Source organism: Camelus bactrianus, chromosome 11 (genome assembly GCF_048773025.1).
Source record: "Camelus bactrianus isolate YW-2024 breed Bactrian camel chromosome 11, ASM4877302v1, whole genome shotgun sequence".
Taxonomy (NCBI): domain Eukaryota; kingdom Metazoa; phylum Chordata; class Mammalia; order Artiodactyla; family Camelidae; genus Camelus; species Camelus bactrianus.
In genome coordinates this window covers 64777488-64795125 of record NC_133549.1, presented here as the reverse complement: position 1 = coordinate 64795125, position 17638 = coordinate 64777488, and the positions used below count along the sequence as shown (strand labels likewise).

The 17638-nt window shown below is 32.4% G+C and overlaps 1 protein-coding gene across 6 annotated transcripts in view; it reads left to right on the top strand.

Moving 5' to 3' along the window:
- The window catches only part of HERC4 (HECT and RLD domain containing E3 ubiquitin protein ligase 4), a 123076-nt gene that overhangs the window by 1890 nt on the left and 103548 nt on the right, over window positions 1-17638 (top strand). For 4 of the 6 annotated variants that reach the window (XM_010951700.3, XM_045514246.2, XM_010951702.3 and 1 more), the window contains exon 2: window positions 410-714. In XM_010951700.3, coding sequence (XP_010950002.2) covers window positions 489-714 — 226 coding nt within the window. In that variant the 5' untranslated portion in view covers window positions 410-488. Of the gene's footprint in view, window positions 1-409; window positions 715-5001; window positions 5069-5173; window positions 5307-17638 lie in introns of those variants that run through there. The other 2 variants (XM_010951705.3, XM_074374096.1) reach the window with 2 other exon arrangements.

Here is a 17638-nt window from a genome sequence, read left to right as displayed (position 1 = left end):
CAAGGTTTTATGTTGTTGGCTAAATTTTTCCCTGAGTATATATCTGATTTGGGGGGCAATGGGTAGATATCTTATTCTTGCTGCCATTGAAATTATTCAAAGCAAAAAGAAAAATTTCTTCAAGGTACTTAATATTTCAGTTAGTCTATCATAACAGAGTCAAAACTAGTTAGTATTTTAAATTTTTCAGAGAATAGTGAAGAGATGTATTTTCTCTAAACATTTCTATGTGATATATTTTAAAATACACAAGTGATTTTTTTTTGAAATTGAATGATAACTTAGGTAGCCTATTACAAACTAGATTTTATGTTTATTACATAGTGATTATTGTAGCCTAGCACCTGAAAGAGCAGTTATACTTCATGTTTCCTTTGAAGTCATATTAACTTTTTTTCTATCTTCTCAGACATAGGGATACCTCCAACTTTCCAGTGTTTCAGAAAGGAGTTTTTTGTTGAAACTGGAAGACCAAAAGAATTACAAACATGTTGTGCTGGGGAAATGCATCTTTTGGACAGCTAGGTTTGGGTGGAATTGATGAAGAAATTGTACTAGAGCCCAGAAAAAGTGACTTTTTTATAAATAAAAAGGTCCGAGATGTAGGATGTGGACTCAGACATACTGTATTTGTTCTGGATGATGGAACAGTGTACACATGTGGATGTAATGATCTAGGACAGCTAGGTCATGAAAAATCCAGAAAGAAACCAGGTAAGTTGAACATGTTTTTGTTTTTTCTATTTCTAGTAATTATATCATTTAAATTTGAAATAGCAAACAGTTTTTCTAGTCTTAAACTCATATATATATATATTTTATCAATTTTTAAAAGCAAACTAGAAGTTAAATACACCTTTTACATTTGCATGCTTCTAAGTACTTCATTATTTTGTGGTTTCTTTTTTTAACTACTGCTATTCCCTTATTGTTTGAAGCTGTGGTTTCAGAACATAATTATGGTGATATAAAATAATAGAGAAAACCAGTCTGCAGTGTGTAGATCTTCTTTGGTACTGAGTATGTAGGTATAGAATATACAGTATGTAGGTCCTCTTTTATAAGTGCTGTTCAGCCACCCTGGGCAGATTTTAAATGCATAATTTACTGTGTTGTTCTTCATACAGCAGAAAGGGAAAAAAATTAAGATGAAAGCTTTTGGCTTACACTTAGTTGCTTAAAATATATCTTAATTTTTCATGTGTTCTCCCTATTGTATTTTAAATACATGATTTTATTTAGTTTGAAGTATCTTTTATTCCCCTGGTCTCCTACTTTCAAGTAGTAACACTGGCTATTTAAAGTTTTGTGTCTGAGGTGTCCTGATTGTGTGGTAGCCATACAAGCCAAATTTAAAATCATTTGTAGGGTAATGAGAATTTTGAGGAATTTGGTCACATTTTATGTTCTGTTTTCCTGGATATACATATTTTAAAATCTGATTTTACCACACTTAGAAAAACTGTTATGTAAATTTTGCTTTTAATTACAACTAGAAGTTAATTCTTAAGATGGTAAATTTAGATAAGACTGTAGCTGTACTAATTTACAGTTTCTTTTAACAGTGATGATACTTAAGTATTTTCTGTGGCAGTTATTTTTCTTTACCACATCATTATTTAAGTGGTTTCTATTGTTAGTCTACTTCTGAAAGGTTAACGTAGGTATAAAATATTAAGGTATTAAATTAAGGCATGTTACTCATTTTTCATACCATCTCACCACCATGTCAGACTTCACTTTTCTAGCTTGTAAATACTGTATAGGTTTCATCTTTTCTTTGTTGTTAGGCTTTTAATCTCTTTTCTTCTGTCTTAATTTGTATTTTAACTTTTTTGGATGAATGGTAGTGATATTTACTTAATACAGTAGGTTTAATTATTGCAAAACTCAAGGTAAATCGTGGCTTTCTTGTATTCTACCTCATAAAGAATATTTATGGAATCTTGGCAGATTTTCATAATCTTAGGCATTGAAGTTATCATGTTAGACATGAATGGTAAGTTACTGTTATATTTATTATCATTGCTTCAGAGGCAGATGGATCCTTTACCTTTTTTGCTTAGCTTGGAATGCTGCCTCAGGTTGAGATTTTCATGGTATTGGGGCTGTAACTATTCCTATACTTAACATGCCCCACAGAAATAACTGAACATATCTCTATATTGCTTTAGTAATATCTGAGAGGCTACAGCGCAAATAGAAAGTACAAAGCTAGCACATAGAAATCGCCAGTATAGTTACTAAAATTTACTAAGATTTAAATTTTTTTTAATGTTACTAAAAACCTGTTCTGTGTCTAGGACAAGGGTGGGAGATGCTGTGCACTAATAGTATAATGATTATAGTGCCTGGAACAGCTTTTAACTCTATAGGCGAGATTCTGAGAAACTTAACTAGCCAGGAAAGGCTTCTTTGTGGTCATGTTGACATTGTGATTATTGCATTGTGGCATTTATATCACTCTGTTGATTCATCCTGGAAGCATTACTTGGCAATTTAAAGTTGGGAGGGTGGGTTTACCTAACTTTTGATACTTCTTTAGGATTGCCTTATTGTCCAGAGTACGTTACAGTTTACGGAATAGAAAAATGAAAGACATAAACTTTGTCTTTGAAAAATTGGGAGCCTGGGTTGGGCATTAAGGCATACATAAATGAAATAACCGGAGAGAATTGAAATTTGAAATGACATGGTATGCATTTAAAGACTAGGAATTTTAAATGATGGGAAATGTCATTGTGGGATAGAATTAAATATTTCTGGGAGAAAGTGAAGTCTTAAGTTTAATCCAATCACTGATCACATAAATAGCCAGAAAATACATCTGGAGCTGAAATAGTTTTATCAGAAGGGATCTTCATCCTGAGAAAAACTTTTTATTTCTTAAAGTCGGGTTTAGTGATGTATTGAAGTGTACCTAGGTTACAGAGGTAGGAGAAAGTGAAAGTTCAAAAGCAAGTAGTTGCTTTGATAGGGACTTCACCTTTTTAACCTCAGGTTTGATTTAAGGTGATTGAGTGGAAAATTTTAATAATGTTTTAACTAAAATTATTTGTTTGGAGTAATTCCTTAATGATTTAAAGGTACTCCTTCCCCAGTCATTTTTTAAATTTGTTTGAGGAATGAATTAAAAGATAAGGATTCATTCTTCTTTAATTGGTTTTTAAATCTTCTGGTAACTGAGTCTGATTGAATTTTAGGACCACATAATAAACATATTTCACTTCATCGGAGCTTTAAACTTTTGTCATAAAGAAAACAAGCAGAAAGGAGAGGGCCAAGAGTTGTTTTTTTACAGAGATTGGCTTTATAAACATGCTAAATATTTTGTTATAAGGAGTAGAAGAGAGAGAGGTGGCCTCATTCATTAAGGATAAGCTATTCTTCAGAGTCCTGATCATCTATCAGAAGACTCAGCCGTACAGTGTATTAAATAGTTCTGACCTGTGGCCTATTGAGAGAAGTTTCCATTCTGGACATTTTAGTAACCACATGAGAATGTTTCACTGATTTCCTTTATTATACCAAGGTGCAGATAATGTTTATGTTCATCTTTGTTCTCCTGTATATGTATACCCCTGGCTATCACTAGCTTTTTCTGTTTTCCAAAGAAGTGAACATCTATTTCGCTTTCATGTATGTATTTCTCCTTCATAAGATTTTTTTGAACTTTTTTTTAAATCTAAAGGCTCTCAGTTTTTTCTTTAATTCATAGCTAACAGGTAAATAGTATATTTAATCTTCAAAATGCTAGGCCAGACTGTCTAAATGAATTGTTAGTTTTATTCTTACACTTCCTTCCAAATTTACTTCTGAAGATTTTAAGATAACATTTAGGAAGTGAATTGTCTTAGTAAAATCATTTACTCACTGTGTATCCAGTCATAGGTATAATTTGGTGACCATGGTCCTAAACATATGTTTTACACATCTGTTTCCATTTGTTTCATGTTAGAAACATTATTAAACTGTTTTGTTTATAATTTGCAAATAACGTCCTACACTCCTGTTAAACATTACTGTTTTAATAGCTTTTTATGGTATACAAAGTTCTTTCAAATAGATTATATATCTCATTTAATCCTCACAACAGTCTTACATGTCAGCTAGGGCAGGTGTTATAGTCCCCCTTTTTCAGATGAGGAAACTGAAGTTAAAAGAGATTAAGAGACTAACAATCACCAGACTAGCAAATATCAAGAGATCACTCTAAATATTGTGGTTTTATCTTTATCCCACAAAGTTTTTCCCCTGCCATATTTAAAAGACAGAGGAATGTTTATTCACCTAGGAGGAAACTAGTTTCCATCATTATTTTAATGTAATTCTAAGGGTTTAAAAAATAATCTCTTAAAAATTACTGTTTTATAATTAAGGTTGTACAATGGTGACATCATATTTTATTATCCCTCCTCAGCCCCTTCCCTGTGCATAAATTCAAAAAGAAGCCATTTTAGAAACCATATAAGGCAGTTGAGAGTATCAACATGAACTGAAAAATCAAAAATATATATTTTATTCTAGAACTGAAGACTAACTTGATTAGCAAAGCCAGTAGTAAAGTTTGAGAGGTATTATAGAATTTATTATAGCTTATGCTCAGCTCTTCTACAGAAGATATGAAGATTATGAGCGTTGATTCTGTTTTCTGTATCCCAAAATGGTAATTTCTACTGTTGGTCATTCCAGTAAAAATATTTTGGTCATATGGCAGTAATGATTTGCTTGCCTTTCTTGCTTCTTCATTTTCTGACCTGCTCTCTCTGTTCATAAAACACAAATCTATAAATGAACTCAATATAGTTGAAATTTTAGAGTACAGGAAAATAAATATATAAATATGGGAAATAAAATTATTCACATGAGTGGATTAAAATTACCAAATTATCCCTTGTATTTCTTATTGAGCCAAAGCATAAAGAATATCAAAGAAGTTCATTATGTTTTATAACTCCTAATTTTCACAATACCTTCTAAGGAAGAGAAAGATGTGGATGATATGAAGACTTGAAAAAATAGTTACTTGGGTCAGGAGTGGAGGCTTGCTTTGGACACTTTGAGAAAGGTTAGTGCCCAAGATTCTCAGTGTCAAGGGTAGGGAAAAAAAATTCATAATGCAAACAGATGACTACTGTTAGAGAGATGTATAATAATACTTTACTTTGTGTAGGACCCTACATCTGAGGAATTTCAAGAGCATTACACAATAACTCATGGTTCCTTTCAAAATGCTTGTGACACAATTTGCAAGAATTATCCTCATCTTAGGGGATAAATTTACGGAGAAATGGCAGCACAAGTTGGTAAGTAACTTGTCAAAACAGCAGGTGACTGGTGAACAGCTATAAATTGAATCTGAAAATTTAAGTCTACCAGTCTTCTACCTTATTCACTAAACTGTGCTTATGTTTAGAATTATTTACAGCAATATCTTCTATTTGAGGCAGATCAAATACTAATGCACAGATTGTTTTTTTGCCATTCTGTTTGATGGCCTATTGAAATGAATCATTATTTTATCAAGGTGCTTGCATTGTGGTACCACTTTGGTACTTCATTATAACTTTGTGTGGTATGAAGAATATTTAAACAAACGAACAAAACTTAACTATGGTTAACACCCAGTCTTTTCTCTTTCCTCTGTAATATATCATATTCTTACATTCCTTTGTTGTCTAATGCTATGCTGTGCTACTGTCCAAGGTCCATAGTAACTGCCAGGCACAATTGATTTGGTAGCTAACACTGGAACTTGGATTAATTATGTTGTATCAAATCTACTGTGTATTTCTATGTAGGATGTGTTGGTTTGGTGAATGCTTTATAAAACCATTAGCCCACAGAGAAGACAATAATAGTAGTAGGTGCCTAATCTGAGCAATCTAACAAATAGAGACTTCTTTAAATGATTTGGAACCAATGATTTTCTCTTTGTGTTTGGTATGTTAGTGTCTTTATCTGATTGTAAGTGAGCCATGTATTTTCCTTGAAAGAACAGGAGTATGGAAGATTTCAGTTTCTCAGTTTGAGCAGTTATTAAGGATTCTTGTTGGAAATGATAGTCTAGGTGGTCTAATTTCCATCATCTCCTTAGTATGTGTGTAGTTGTCTCTTGGTACCCATGGAGAATTGGTGGATACCAAAATCCATGGATGCTCAAGTCCCTTATATAAAATGACAGTATTTGTGTATAATCTACATTAATTTTTAATCATTTCTAGATTACTTACAATACCTAATACAATGTAAATAGTTATAAATACAATGTAAATGATATGTAAATAGTTGCTGACATGGCAAATTCAAGTTTTGCTTTTTGGAACTTTCTGAAATTTTTTTTTCCAAATACAGTTGACCCTTGAACAATGCAGGGGTTAGAGACGCTGATCCCCTACACAGTTGAAAATCCCTATACTGCTGTCTTCCCTTAAAAACAAAGGAATGGAAAATGACTCACCTCAGGGCAGGAAGCTGGAAGAGGTTGGATAGAAAAACCCTAGTTTTATGACTCCACATATTGTGATCTCTAATTGAACACAAACTTTTCACCACACTTAGTTAATTTAAAGATCCATAAAATGAAAATACAGGTGTTCTGTTTATTGAAAAAAATGTGTATAAATGGACCGTCACAGTTCAAACCCATGTTGTTCAAGGGTCAGCTGTATTTTCTATCCACATGTTGTTTGAATGCTGGGATGCAGAACTCCTGAATGTGGAGGGCCGACTATTCTTCCTGTTCCATGTCCCCAATATGTCATACTAATGTAGTGCTGTTAAAGCTTATTTCTCACAAGCCCCATATATTTTAAAAATTGCTTTGAAGAAATACAGCAAGTCTCACTTCATAGATACTTAGTTTTCCTAGGCTATAAAGCATATCAGTTACTTAGGATACATAATAAAACTAACAGAGGAAGTATATTCAGCCATTGTTACAGGGTTTCTTTGGAGTAGGGTTGTGTTAGTAAATAGAAAAGTGGGAAAAATTAATGAAAAAATCATATTAAAGAGCCCAAGGTTTATCTCTTTTCAGCTTCTATGGACTTTTTTTCCCCATGCTGATGGAATTTAAAAGGCAGTAATTATTTTTATATCTTAATGAATTGTTATAGTTGCTTTACATGCAAGAAAAATCTGTGCTGTGTATAATTGTATTATTGGGGTTAATTTTGTTAAAAGAGAAATCTCTTGAATTTTGGTCGTTCTCTTTAAACCATAATATTTTATTTACCTGGAATTACTCTTTTTTTCTTCCGTTCTGGCATGGTAGAATTTTAGTTTAGCTTTTCTTGACCATAAAGCAAACAGTCTATAATCTTTTAGTAATGTGTTTTTCACATTACTTTAAAATACCTTAATTATTTCTTTATTAATATCTAAGTTTAGTCTCATTTTATTTTTTTGTTGGATGTCCTGTTCTGAAATAACACATTTTAGTTTTTCATAGTTTTATTAAATATTCTTGGTAGAGAAATCAGGAAATACAGGAAAGTAAAAAATCAGCCATAATGCCATCATGCATAGATAATTACTATTGTCATTTGGCACTTTTTCTATACTCAATATATGTTTTTGTTTATGGACTGGGAATATGTTCTTGTTTCTCAACTCTTTTTCAGTAATAATTGAATACATTTAGTATTTCCCCTTGGTTTTAAAATATTATTTAGGGATATTGTTCATGATAATTTAACATTTCATTGTTTAAATGTACCAAAATTTCTGTTCTCCTATTTTTGGAATTTATTTCCGGATTTTTGTTGTAAGTGTAATGGTGCCATGAACATATACATCAGTTTAGTCTTTATTTGCATTTCTGTTTATTTCTTTAGGAAAAAGAACACCTAAATGAAAGTTTAAATATAAATTTTATATATTTTATATACACATATAATATATATATATTATATAAATAAACTATTATATAATATAAACTAAAATATATTCATTTGACCAGCCAAGTATAATATGATCAGTATTATTTAGAGATATAGAAAAAAGTGTGTAAATAAATAGAAATGCATGTAAAATGTGCTAAGTGTTATAAGATGCATAAACAGAGTGCTGAATAGAGGTGAATAATGGAACCCTTTGGGGTGGAGTGGATTATAGGTGAGTTTCTATGGGGAAGATAGCGTATGAGCTGGAAGGATGTATTATTGTATTTCAAGGAGGAAGAAATGAAGACTGCTTTATAGTAAAGCAGTAGGCAGATCTGAGGTCTATTAAGGGAATACTGGTCCAGCTGACTGAAATGTCTGAGAATAATGAACAGGAAGGTTAGGAAAGTAAAACTGAAGTCAGATTGTAGAGTTAATCAATTTAGGAAGCTTGAATTTAATTTGGTGGCTATCCTCTGATAGTTTGTAATGGGTATTGTCAGGTTTTTATAAAGAAGGGGAGAGTATTAGGTAAAAAAAATTAGGCTATAATGGTAGTCCTTTAAAACAAGAAGGGAGCAGCAGGTAGGTCAAGGAGAGATTGGGAGACAGAAAGAATGGACACTTTGGTAACTAGATGGATGTGAACAGTAAGGGTAAAGGGAAGAACCAGGTATGATACTAGGTTGAATCAGTAATTAACAGAAATACGGAATCCAGGAAGAGGAGTAATGTTAACTGTTTTGTTCTAGGAGAGAGAAAAGATTTGGTGGAGTGAAGTGTGTTTTGAACTTAGTATTCAGTAATCAGTAATAAATTTAGTACTGTAAGTGGGGAGAAAGATCAGGGCTAAAAGCTTGAAATGTTTTATTTTTAGTCTTGTTTCATCTTCAGTTCAAAGTAGGCTAATATTCCTAACTATAAACGTCTTGGTCCCAACCTATCAAGTAATTAATAATCTAATAACAATATTTAATTTTGTGCTTTTGGGAGACAGCTTAAAGTACCTGGTGATGTAACATCTTTGTAAATTTGAGATTACCCAAATGGTTACCTACTCTGTTTCATCTGTTTTTTAAACTTGAATTTTTACGTATAGGTAAAACATTTATTTACAAGATACCATTTTATAGCCTGAATTTTATTAATTTGCTTATTTAACTGACACAACCCTATTAGTTAACTGTCTGACTTCCTTCCAGATTTTACTGGAAACAAAGGTTTTGAAGTCACAAGATGCAGTCACATAGAAGTTGCTTTTGATTCCACTAATAGCTGAAATAATTGTAACTATGAATTGTATATGTGCTAGTATGTAGGCAAGAACCTCTGGGAAGTGTGCCCTCCGAGATAATGTTACTTCTGTGAAAGAGGAATGGGAGTGGGGGAAGAACAGGATAAGGCTAAAAGAGACCCTAAGGAGCAGAATTAGGAGGTTCTGAAAACAGTTGGAGGAAAGTTTAGCTGCTTTACTAAGTTATTTGAAGAAGTTTATGATTGCTTCCCACAGTTGATCCCAAGTATTTATGAATCAACCCATGTATACTTCCTGATTTCTGATCCAGGTATTGCTCAGCTATAGATTTCATAGCTAGACAGTCTAATAGGAATGAACTTCATTTACCTACACTTATCTTTTGAAGAAAATTAAGTAAAAGCCTGACCAGTTACCTCTGCATGAAATAACTGTATTTCTGCACTCATTTGGGGAGCTCAGTAAGCAACTGGGAATAGGGGGAAAGGAAACATTTAGAAGTTAGTATGACAATGTAAATGGAGAAGAAAGATAGCAACCTCATAATTGGAGAGAAACTTAATAATGAAGAATATTATTTAGAATATATTATTTAGACACTAAAATGCTGATATTTTAAAATAATAATGGTAACCATCACTGTGTGCCAGGCACTATGCTGAATCCTTTATTCATTACCCAGAAGCCCTAAATCCATGCTGCAAAGTACATATTAGTTCAGTCTTATAGGTGAGGGAAATACAACTTCAAGAGGTTAAATATAACTCTCCTAAAGTCAAAATTAACACCTAGTGGACACAGCAAAAGAAACTGTTGACAAAACAAAAAGACAACCTATTGAATAGGAGAAAATATTTGCAAATGATGTGATAAGGGGCTAATATTCAAAATATATAAACAGCTCACACATCTCAATATCAAAAAACAAACAACCCAGTTAAAAAATGAATAGAAACCAGAATAGACATTTTTCAAAGAAGACACACATTTGGCCAACAGGCACATGAAAAGATATTCCACATCATAATTTTCAGAGAAATGCAAATCAAAACCACAGTGAGATATCACCTCACACTTGTCAGAATAGCTATCATCAAAAAAAAAAAAGACCACAAATAACAGATGTTGGCAAGAATGTGGAGAAAAGAGAACCCTTGTATATTGTTGGTGGGAATGTAAATTGGTGCAGCGACTGTGGAAAACAGTATGGAGGTTCCTCAAAAATATAAAATAGAACTACTATTTTGACCCACCAGTTTCACTCCTGGGTGTATTTCTGAAAAACACACAAAATACTAATTTGAAAAGATATGTGCACCTCAATGTTCATAGCAGCGTTATTTACAATTGCTAAGATAGGAAAACAGCCTAAGTGTCCATCAGGAGATGAATGGATAAAGAAAATGTGGCATGCATGTACACACACACACAAAAACACACAAACACACAAGAATACTACTCAGCCATAAAAAGAATAAAATTTTGCCATTTGCAACAAAATGGATGTACTTGGAGGATATTATGCTTAGTGAAAAGAAAGATACTGTATAATATAAATGATATACAGTACAATGTATAAAATAAATAAGCTATAGGGATATATGGTAGAGCACAGAGAATATAGACAGTATTATAACTATAAATGGAGCATAATCTTTAAAAATTGTGAGTCACCATGTTGTACACTTGAAACTTAACATTATATTGTAAATTGTACCTCAATTAAAAAAAAAAGAAAAATCTAGTGGAAACAAGATTCAATTAGGTGTCAACATGGAAGACACCATTTACAATAGCAAGAAAAAATAAAATGACTCAGGAATAACTTAAATGTACAAGACCTGTAATATAAAGAAGACTTGAAAGGACTTAAGAGGGATACAAAAAACTTGAATAAATGGCAACCACATTTGTGGGCAGGAATACTCAACCGACATAAATTTGTCAGTTTCTGTAAAATTAATCTGTCAGTTTAATGTGATTCTAATAAAAATTCCAAATGTTTTTTTTTTTCCTGGGAACTAGTCATATGGAAAAAAATCAACCAAAGTAGCCAGGAAAACTCTGAAAAATAAGAGCAAGTTTTATACACATACACGTATATGTATAAAACTAGACATTAACATTTTAATTTTAAAGCTTTAATAGTTAAAAATCCCTCACAAATAGACATATTAAACAATAAAACAGGTTATAAAGCCGAGATATAGACAAATCAATGGAGAAAAAAAATTCAAGTTGGAGCTATTCAACAAATGATCTTGGAATAAGTAAGAACGTCATGTAGGGAATAAGGGGGCATTAATACATCACACCATGTATATATTGGATACATTCCAGATGAATCAAATATTTAAATGTAAAGGCTATAATAAGTGTTCTCAAAGAAAACATGGACTATTTTATGATTTTGGAGTGAGGAGATCTTTTCTGACTGAATTGTGAAAAGGCATAGAAAAGATAAAATACAAGAAAGTAAAAATTTAGGTAGGTAGGAAGTCACTGTAAACAAAGTTAAAAGACAAATAGAAAAATATTTGTGACTTATATTACAATCAAAATGCAAATGTCTGAGATATAAAGCACTCCTAGAAATCAATGAGAATCAGGGAAACATTCCAGTAGCAAAATGGACAAAGGGTAGGAACCGACACTTCGCAGAAAAGAGAATACAAATGAGTTTTAAACAGTGAATACTCTTTAGCCTCATTCATACTAAGAGAAATGCAGAAGACTACTCTGATGTACCATTTTTTTCACATTAGGTTAACCAAAATCCTTAAGTTTGGTAATACTCTGTGGTAAGGATGTCAGTACAAGTGTTCGTAGGTTGTTGGTGTAACTGATAAACCCTTATGAGGGTTATTTTACTAGCATGCATCAGAATTACAAGTGCATATATCCGTTTCCCAGAAAGTCCAAGAATACAGCTCTTGATTTGATAGCTACATTTGTACATAAACAAGATGAGTATTACTACAGCATTGTTTATAGTAGCAAAACGTTGAAAACAACCTTATGATAGCCTGTTGGGAAGTGGTAAAATAATTATGGTCCATCCAGTCAATGTAATGTAATGCTGTGTTGTTATGAAGAGAATGAAGGAGTTCTTTGCTTACTAATGTGGAAAGATCTCTAAGATAAATAAAAGAGCAAGGTGTAGAACATTATATAGAAAACTATATTTTAAATTAAAAAAGATAAATATACATTTTTATTTGGTCTTATAGATACATTAAGAAAAACCCTGAAAGAATATATATAGCTAATAGTATTTACTCTTGGTGCAGAGGTAAGATAAAGAGTGAGAACTAGGTTGGTGGAGGACATGGATGATGGACACAGACTTTTCACAACATACCTTTTTTAAAAAAAATAAGGTAGATAAATTATCTATTAATGTTTTTTTTTTAAATAAAAGGGTGGGCTCTGAAATTGTAGTGCTTAGCTATGTTGTTTTGGGCATATAGCTTAGCCTCTTTCTGTTAAATATTTTCTTCTGTTCAATTAGGATTATGATGTGAAGGGTGGTTGTAGGGATTGAGTGAAATATCACATGAAGTACAAAGAACAATGCCTGGTGTATGATAAGTGCTCAATAAATGTTTTCTTAAAAGAAAAAAGCCATTAATACTAAAGTAGGGATTTAATTTTAGATAAGCCTTACACTGAAGTAGGTAATATGCTGTTTCTGTTTTTGTCTTGAGATAGACAATACATTTTATTTACCACTTGAAATTTAGGCTTTTCTTCAATGGAGTGTCTTTCTACTATGTCCTAAACATGCTGACGATGAAAGTACTTTATGTTTAGTCTTCAGTTACCTTGTTAGAGTTCATGTTCAAAAATTATGCCAAAATTTCCCCAAAATGTATGTTTGTTTCACTTAGAGGTAATACTGTATTGGAACAAGATGTAAAATGAATGGGATTTCTTTATTGTCAGATTTTTAAGATACAATGATAACAAAAAAAAAAAGAGATGTCTTTTTTGTTCTTGTGAGAAGCACGTAAGTGATGGAAGTTAGATTCATCATTTATTTTCAAAAGTTTATTTAATGAAGAATAATCAGAAGATTTCTTAGTCCATTCATGCTGCTGGCAATAAAATTACTATAGTCTGGGTGACTTAAACAACAAACATAGTTCTAACTGTTCTTGAGGCTGAGGAGTCCAAGATGAAGATGCTAGCAGATTTGTTGTCTAGTGAGGACTCACTTGGTTCATGGATGGCCATCTTTTCACTGTGTCCTCAAGTGGCAGAGGGGTGAGGCAGCTCTGTGAAAGGGCACTAATCTCATTCATGAGGGCTTCACCGTTAAGACCTAGTTACCTCCCAAAACTCTCTACCTTATAATACCATTACATCGGGGATTAGAATTTCAATGTGTGAATTTTGGTGGGACACAGGCATTTGGTCTATAACAGAAGATAAAATTTGTGTACTGATATTTTGAGGAACAGACACTTAGGTAAATTCTGCTTATTCACACTTTTAAAACTGCTCCTCCCAAATGATAAGCTAATCTTTAAATTTAAAATAAATGCATTTGGCTACAGCTCTCTAGTCTTATTTTGCATTTGTAGCTATTTTAATACCAGTGTGCCTAAATTTATTTGCTTGGTATATAATTAGGCTGTTAATAAACAGGGCATCTGCTGCTTATATTGTGCTTAACCATGGGAGAAATTTATACATTAAGAAAACCAAGAAAGATAAATATACATATTTCTGATATAATAAAACTGATAAAATGTGGAGAACAAAAAAGGAACAGTTTAAATGGAAACCATTGTACTCTAAGTTAACTATCTCCATCTCTCTGAAACAAACTACAAAAACAGCTCCTCTTCCTTGTATTATTCATGCTTCTTAAATTTACTTAGGTTCAGAACTTAGATTCACCGTGGGGTCTTCTTCCTGACCTGTAGCACCAACATTGACTCAGTTGCCAAATCTTATTCTTTCCTCAGTAGCTCTCTTGTTCTGTCTTTTCATTTCTTTTGCAAATTGCTAAAAATGTGATCTTGAGCCAGGTACTTAAACCTTAGGCCTTTAGTTTCCTGTGTCTCAATCTAAAATTCTTTGTTTTTAATTCTTGTTATATCATTTCTAGTCTACGAAAACTGTGGCCATAGCTTTCTAATTGATCTCTCTGCTCCAGTCCATCCTTCTTTAATCTAAGGCATATTTCTGTTTTTGTCTCTTGAATATCACACAGATCTCCCTGGTCACTCTTGTAAGAACTCAAGTCTCATGTTTCATGCGGTATCAAGCGCAGTTACCAGGCATTCAGTAAATTAATAAGTTGCATTGCTATTATATAATTATCTGGATAAAAGTCTTCCTATTATATAATTATCTATATATAATATATTATATCCTTCCTATTATATAATTATCTGGATAAAAGTCTTTGCCACCCTGTCAGTTCCTGGAGGGTAAAAACCTTATCTAACACATCTTTGTCACTAAAGTGACAGCAATTACAATACACGCAAGAGGAACACAGGGTTGTTTATTCAATGAACACATGATTAATGTATTGGATGTGCAATAGAAAGAGAGGAAAATTATAGATAGACTCTTGTTTTGATGAGCTTGGTGGCCATCAGCTACTTTATAACCAGAATTTTAAAATTTAAAACTGTTCTAAGAATGTGTATGTTGGATATGGTATGGTAAAACAGTGTGGCCATAAGGGGAAATGAGAATGAGGCTTGGAAAAAGTTTATTATACTCTGAGAGAAAGGGGTCACTACATGCCACATAGAGCTGTCGAGGAAGACACCAGGGTAGTCAGGAGGCAAAAGATGAGCTCAGGGGAGATCTTAGGTTGTAGCCTTTATTGAGGTTTTCTTGGAAAGGCAAACTGGGCAGAATGAACAGTTTAGGATTGGCTAGTTTGATTAATTCCTCCAGGCTTTAGGGTGTAGGATTGGTTTCTTGTTTCCTGGAACCTGGTCCTGGGATGATTTAAAGTAGGGGGAAGTACTGGTTTGGTGTGTGAGAGTTAGATAAGGAGTTAGTTGGTGGTATAATCTGGATTGGTCAGTTTGCATATGGCAGGCTTATCATTGGGCAAGTTGTTATCTTTAGGAATCGACTAGCCCTGGGAGAGACTGACAAGCTCCTAACCCCATCGTGCATATGTCTGCATCAAGAATATAGAAAGTAAGAACATACAGTTAATATAATTAGTCCTGTGATCAATGGATGCCAAATATGTAAATAAAGAATCTAAGAAAACATAGAACAAAATCTCTGCCAATATATTCTGAGGGGTTCATTCTTGCTAGTCTTAGAAAGAAATTGAAGTAAAACAGCTATTTGATATTATATTTATGTTGGAGTCTTTATATTTCAACTTTACTTCTCCTTTCCTTTTCCTGGCTTCAGCAATTCCTAGCCATCCAGAAAGGACTTTACTAAAGAAAAAATATTGTAAAGCCCTAAGTATTTATATAATTTTAAGTATATTTTGAAAATAAATTATTAAAACACAATCTTGTTATTTAAGTGGTATTAACAAAAGGACAGTGCAATAAATAGGAAAATGTACCAAATAGGAAAATGTATCTTAATGCCTTTATCTATGAAGTAGGGTTGATGGTATACCTACCTCATGGTGTTTTGAGGATTAAATGAGATTAAATAAAGTGCTTAGCACAGTGCCAGGCTCATAATAAGCTCCTTATGCGCATTGTATACCTGTATGTAGATAGAATGCATAAAAGGGTATAGACTTGTCAACATCCATTATAAAGAATTTTTAGTGAGGGAGGGTGTAGCTCAGTGGTAGAGTGCATGCCTAGCATGTACAAGGTCCTGGGTTCAATCCCCAGTACCTCCACTGAATAAATAACTCTAATTACCCCCCCCAAACCCCAACAACAACAAGAAAAAAATTTTAAATCTAGTTAGTTATATCTCCATATGAACATTATTGTGAGTATCAACTAAGACATGTAAGTTACTTTATATTAATATTGATTTTATCAGGAAACTCATTAAAATGTTTTCATGACTATGAGTTGTACCATTCCAAATTTCTGTTGGTAATTATTGGTAGTAATTTTAGAGAATAAGTATTTTCATTTAACTTTTTAATGTTTTAGTTTTATTTAATTCTTAATTTTTAATAATATGTTCTATGATGATTATTAAATGCATTATGTTAGAGATCCTTTTAAAATGTCAGTAAACAATACTTTTACTTTAGGAATAGGGAAGTACATGCCTTGAATGAAGTAGCCATTTGGTTATTTGTTGTTATCTCTATAACAAAATTAGCAGTATAATTATTGAAAATTTAAAAAAAAGCATTCTGAATTATTTATTGGTGCTGTTCACTAGTTCCAAGTCTTCATCTTTTAAAAAATCAGAACCATGAAATGCATCAACTACAAATTCAGTTAAACAATTAAAGAACAACAGAAGAAGGAAAAAAAAACAGTTGTAGGTAATCAGTGTTGACAATTTTGTATTTATTTTTCCAGTCTTTTCTCTTCATATTTATTGGGGCTGTGTGTGACATATCTTTAAATAAGGATGGAATGGTACAGTAACTTTTTAACTTTATAATATAGCATCTTGTGAACATTAAATTTCTTCAGATGGATATTAAGTGCACCTTGCATTGCTCTGGTCAGAGTTTTGTGTTACTCAGGAGGGAAGAGGAAAACCAATATTTATAGCATCTAGTGAGGCATAGTAGGCAGAGAATTTTGAAATTTAAGCTCTGGCTGAATTAAACATTTACTAAGAATTTGAAGTGCTGCCTCTTAAAATCAGCTATTTAACAAAGTATATTCCTTCTGACCTCTAGTTTTGTAATTGCTATTAACACGACTGTGCTTGTTGCTATTCATAACAATATTGTTTTTTAGACCCTGATAACTTGAACGTAAAACAACAACAAAGATTTGTGTTTGTTCTCTATATAGAACATTGATAGTTGTTCAAACTCTGTTGAATTCAAGTTTTTTTAGTTAAAAATAAATATAGGAATTCATTAAACTCATATACCACATTGAGTTAAGATTAATTGTGGTCTTGGAGCATGCATGGTTGATATTTGTACTTTTATACCAGATAATCCCTGGTTTATGAATGAATTGTAGTTTTAAAAACTCAAAAAAAATGTTTTGCTCAGGGAAATACTGCTAGATAGCATAAATAGGTTTTCAGACCAAATTTTAAAACACATTATACCCAAGTATCGTACTCTATCAATAATTAACATTTAACTTTGTAGCATTATCTATAGAAAAATTCACTGGAGTTTTACATTTGTGTGTCAGAATTTATCTCCCCCTTTCACCTGTGCTGGCTTGTTTAGCTTTCTTGCCTTATCAGTTCCAGGAAGCTTAGGATAGATACTTTTGAGTAGCATTTAATTTAACTATATATCACATTTTAAATATAAACAATATTTGATTATAGCCTTCGTTTCCTAGAGAAGAGAATCTGTCACTGTAGATTAGTTGTTTCCCTA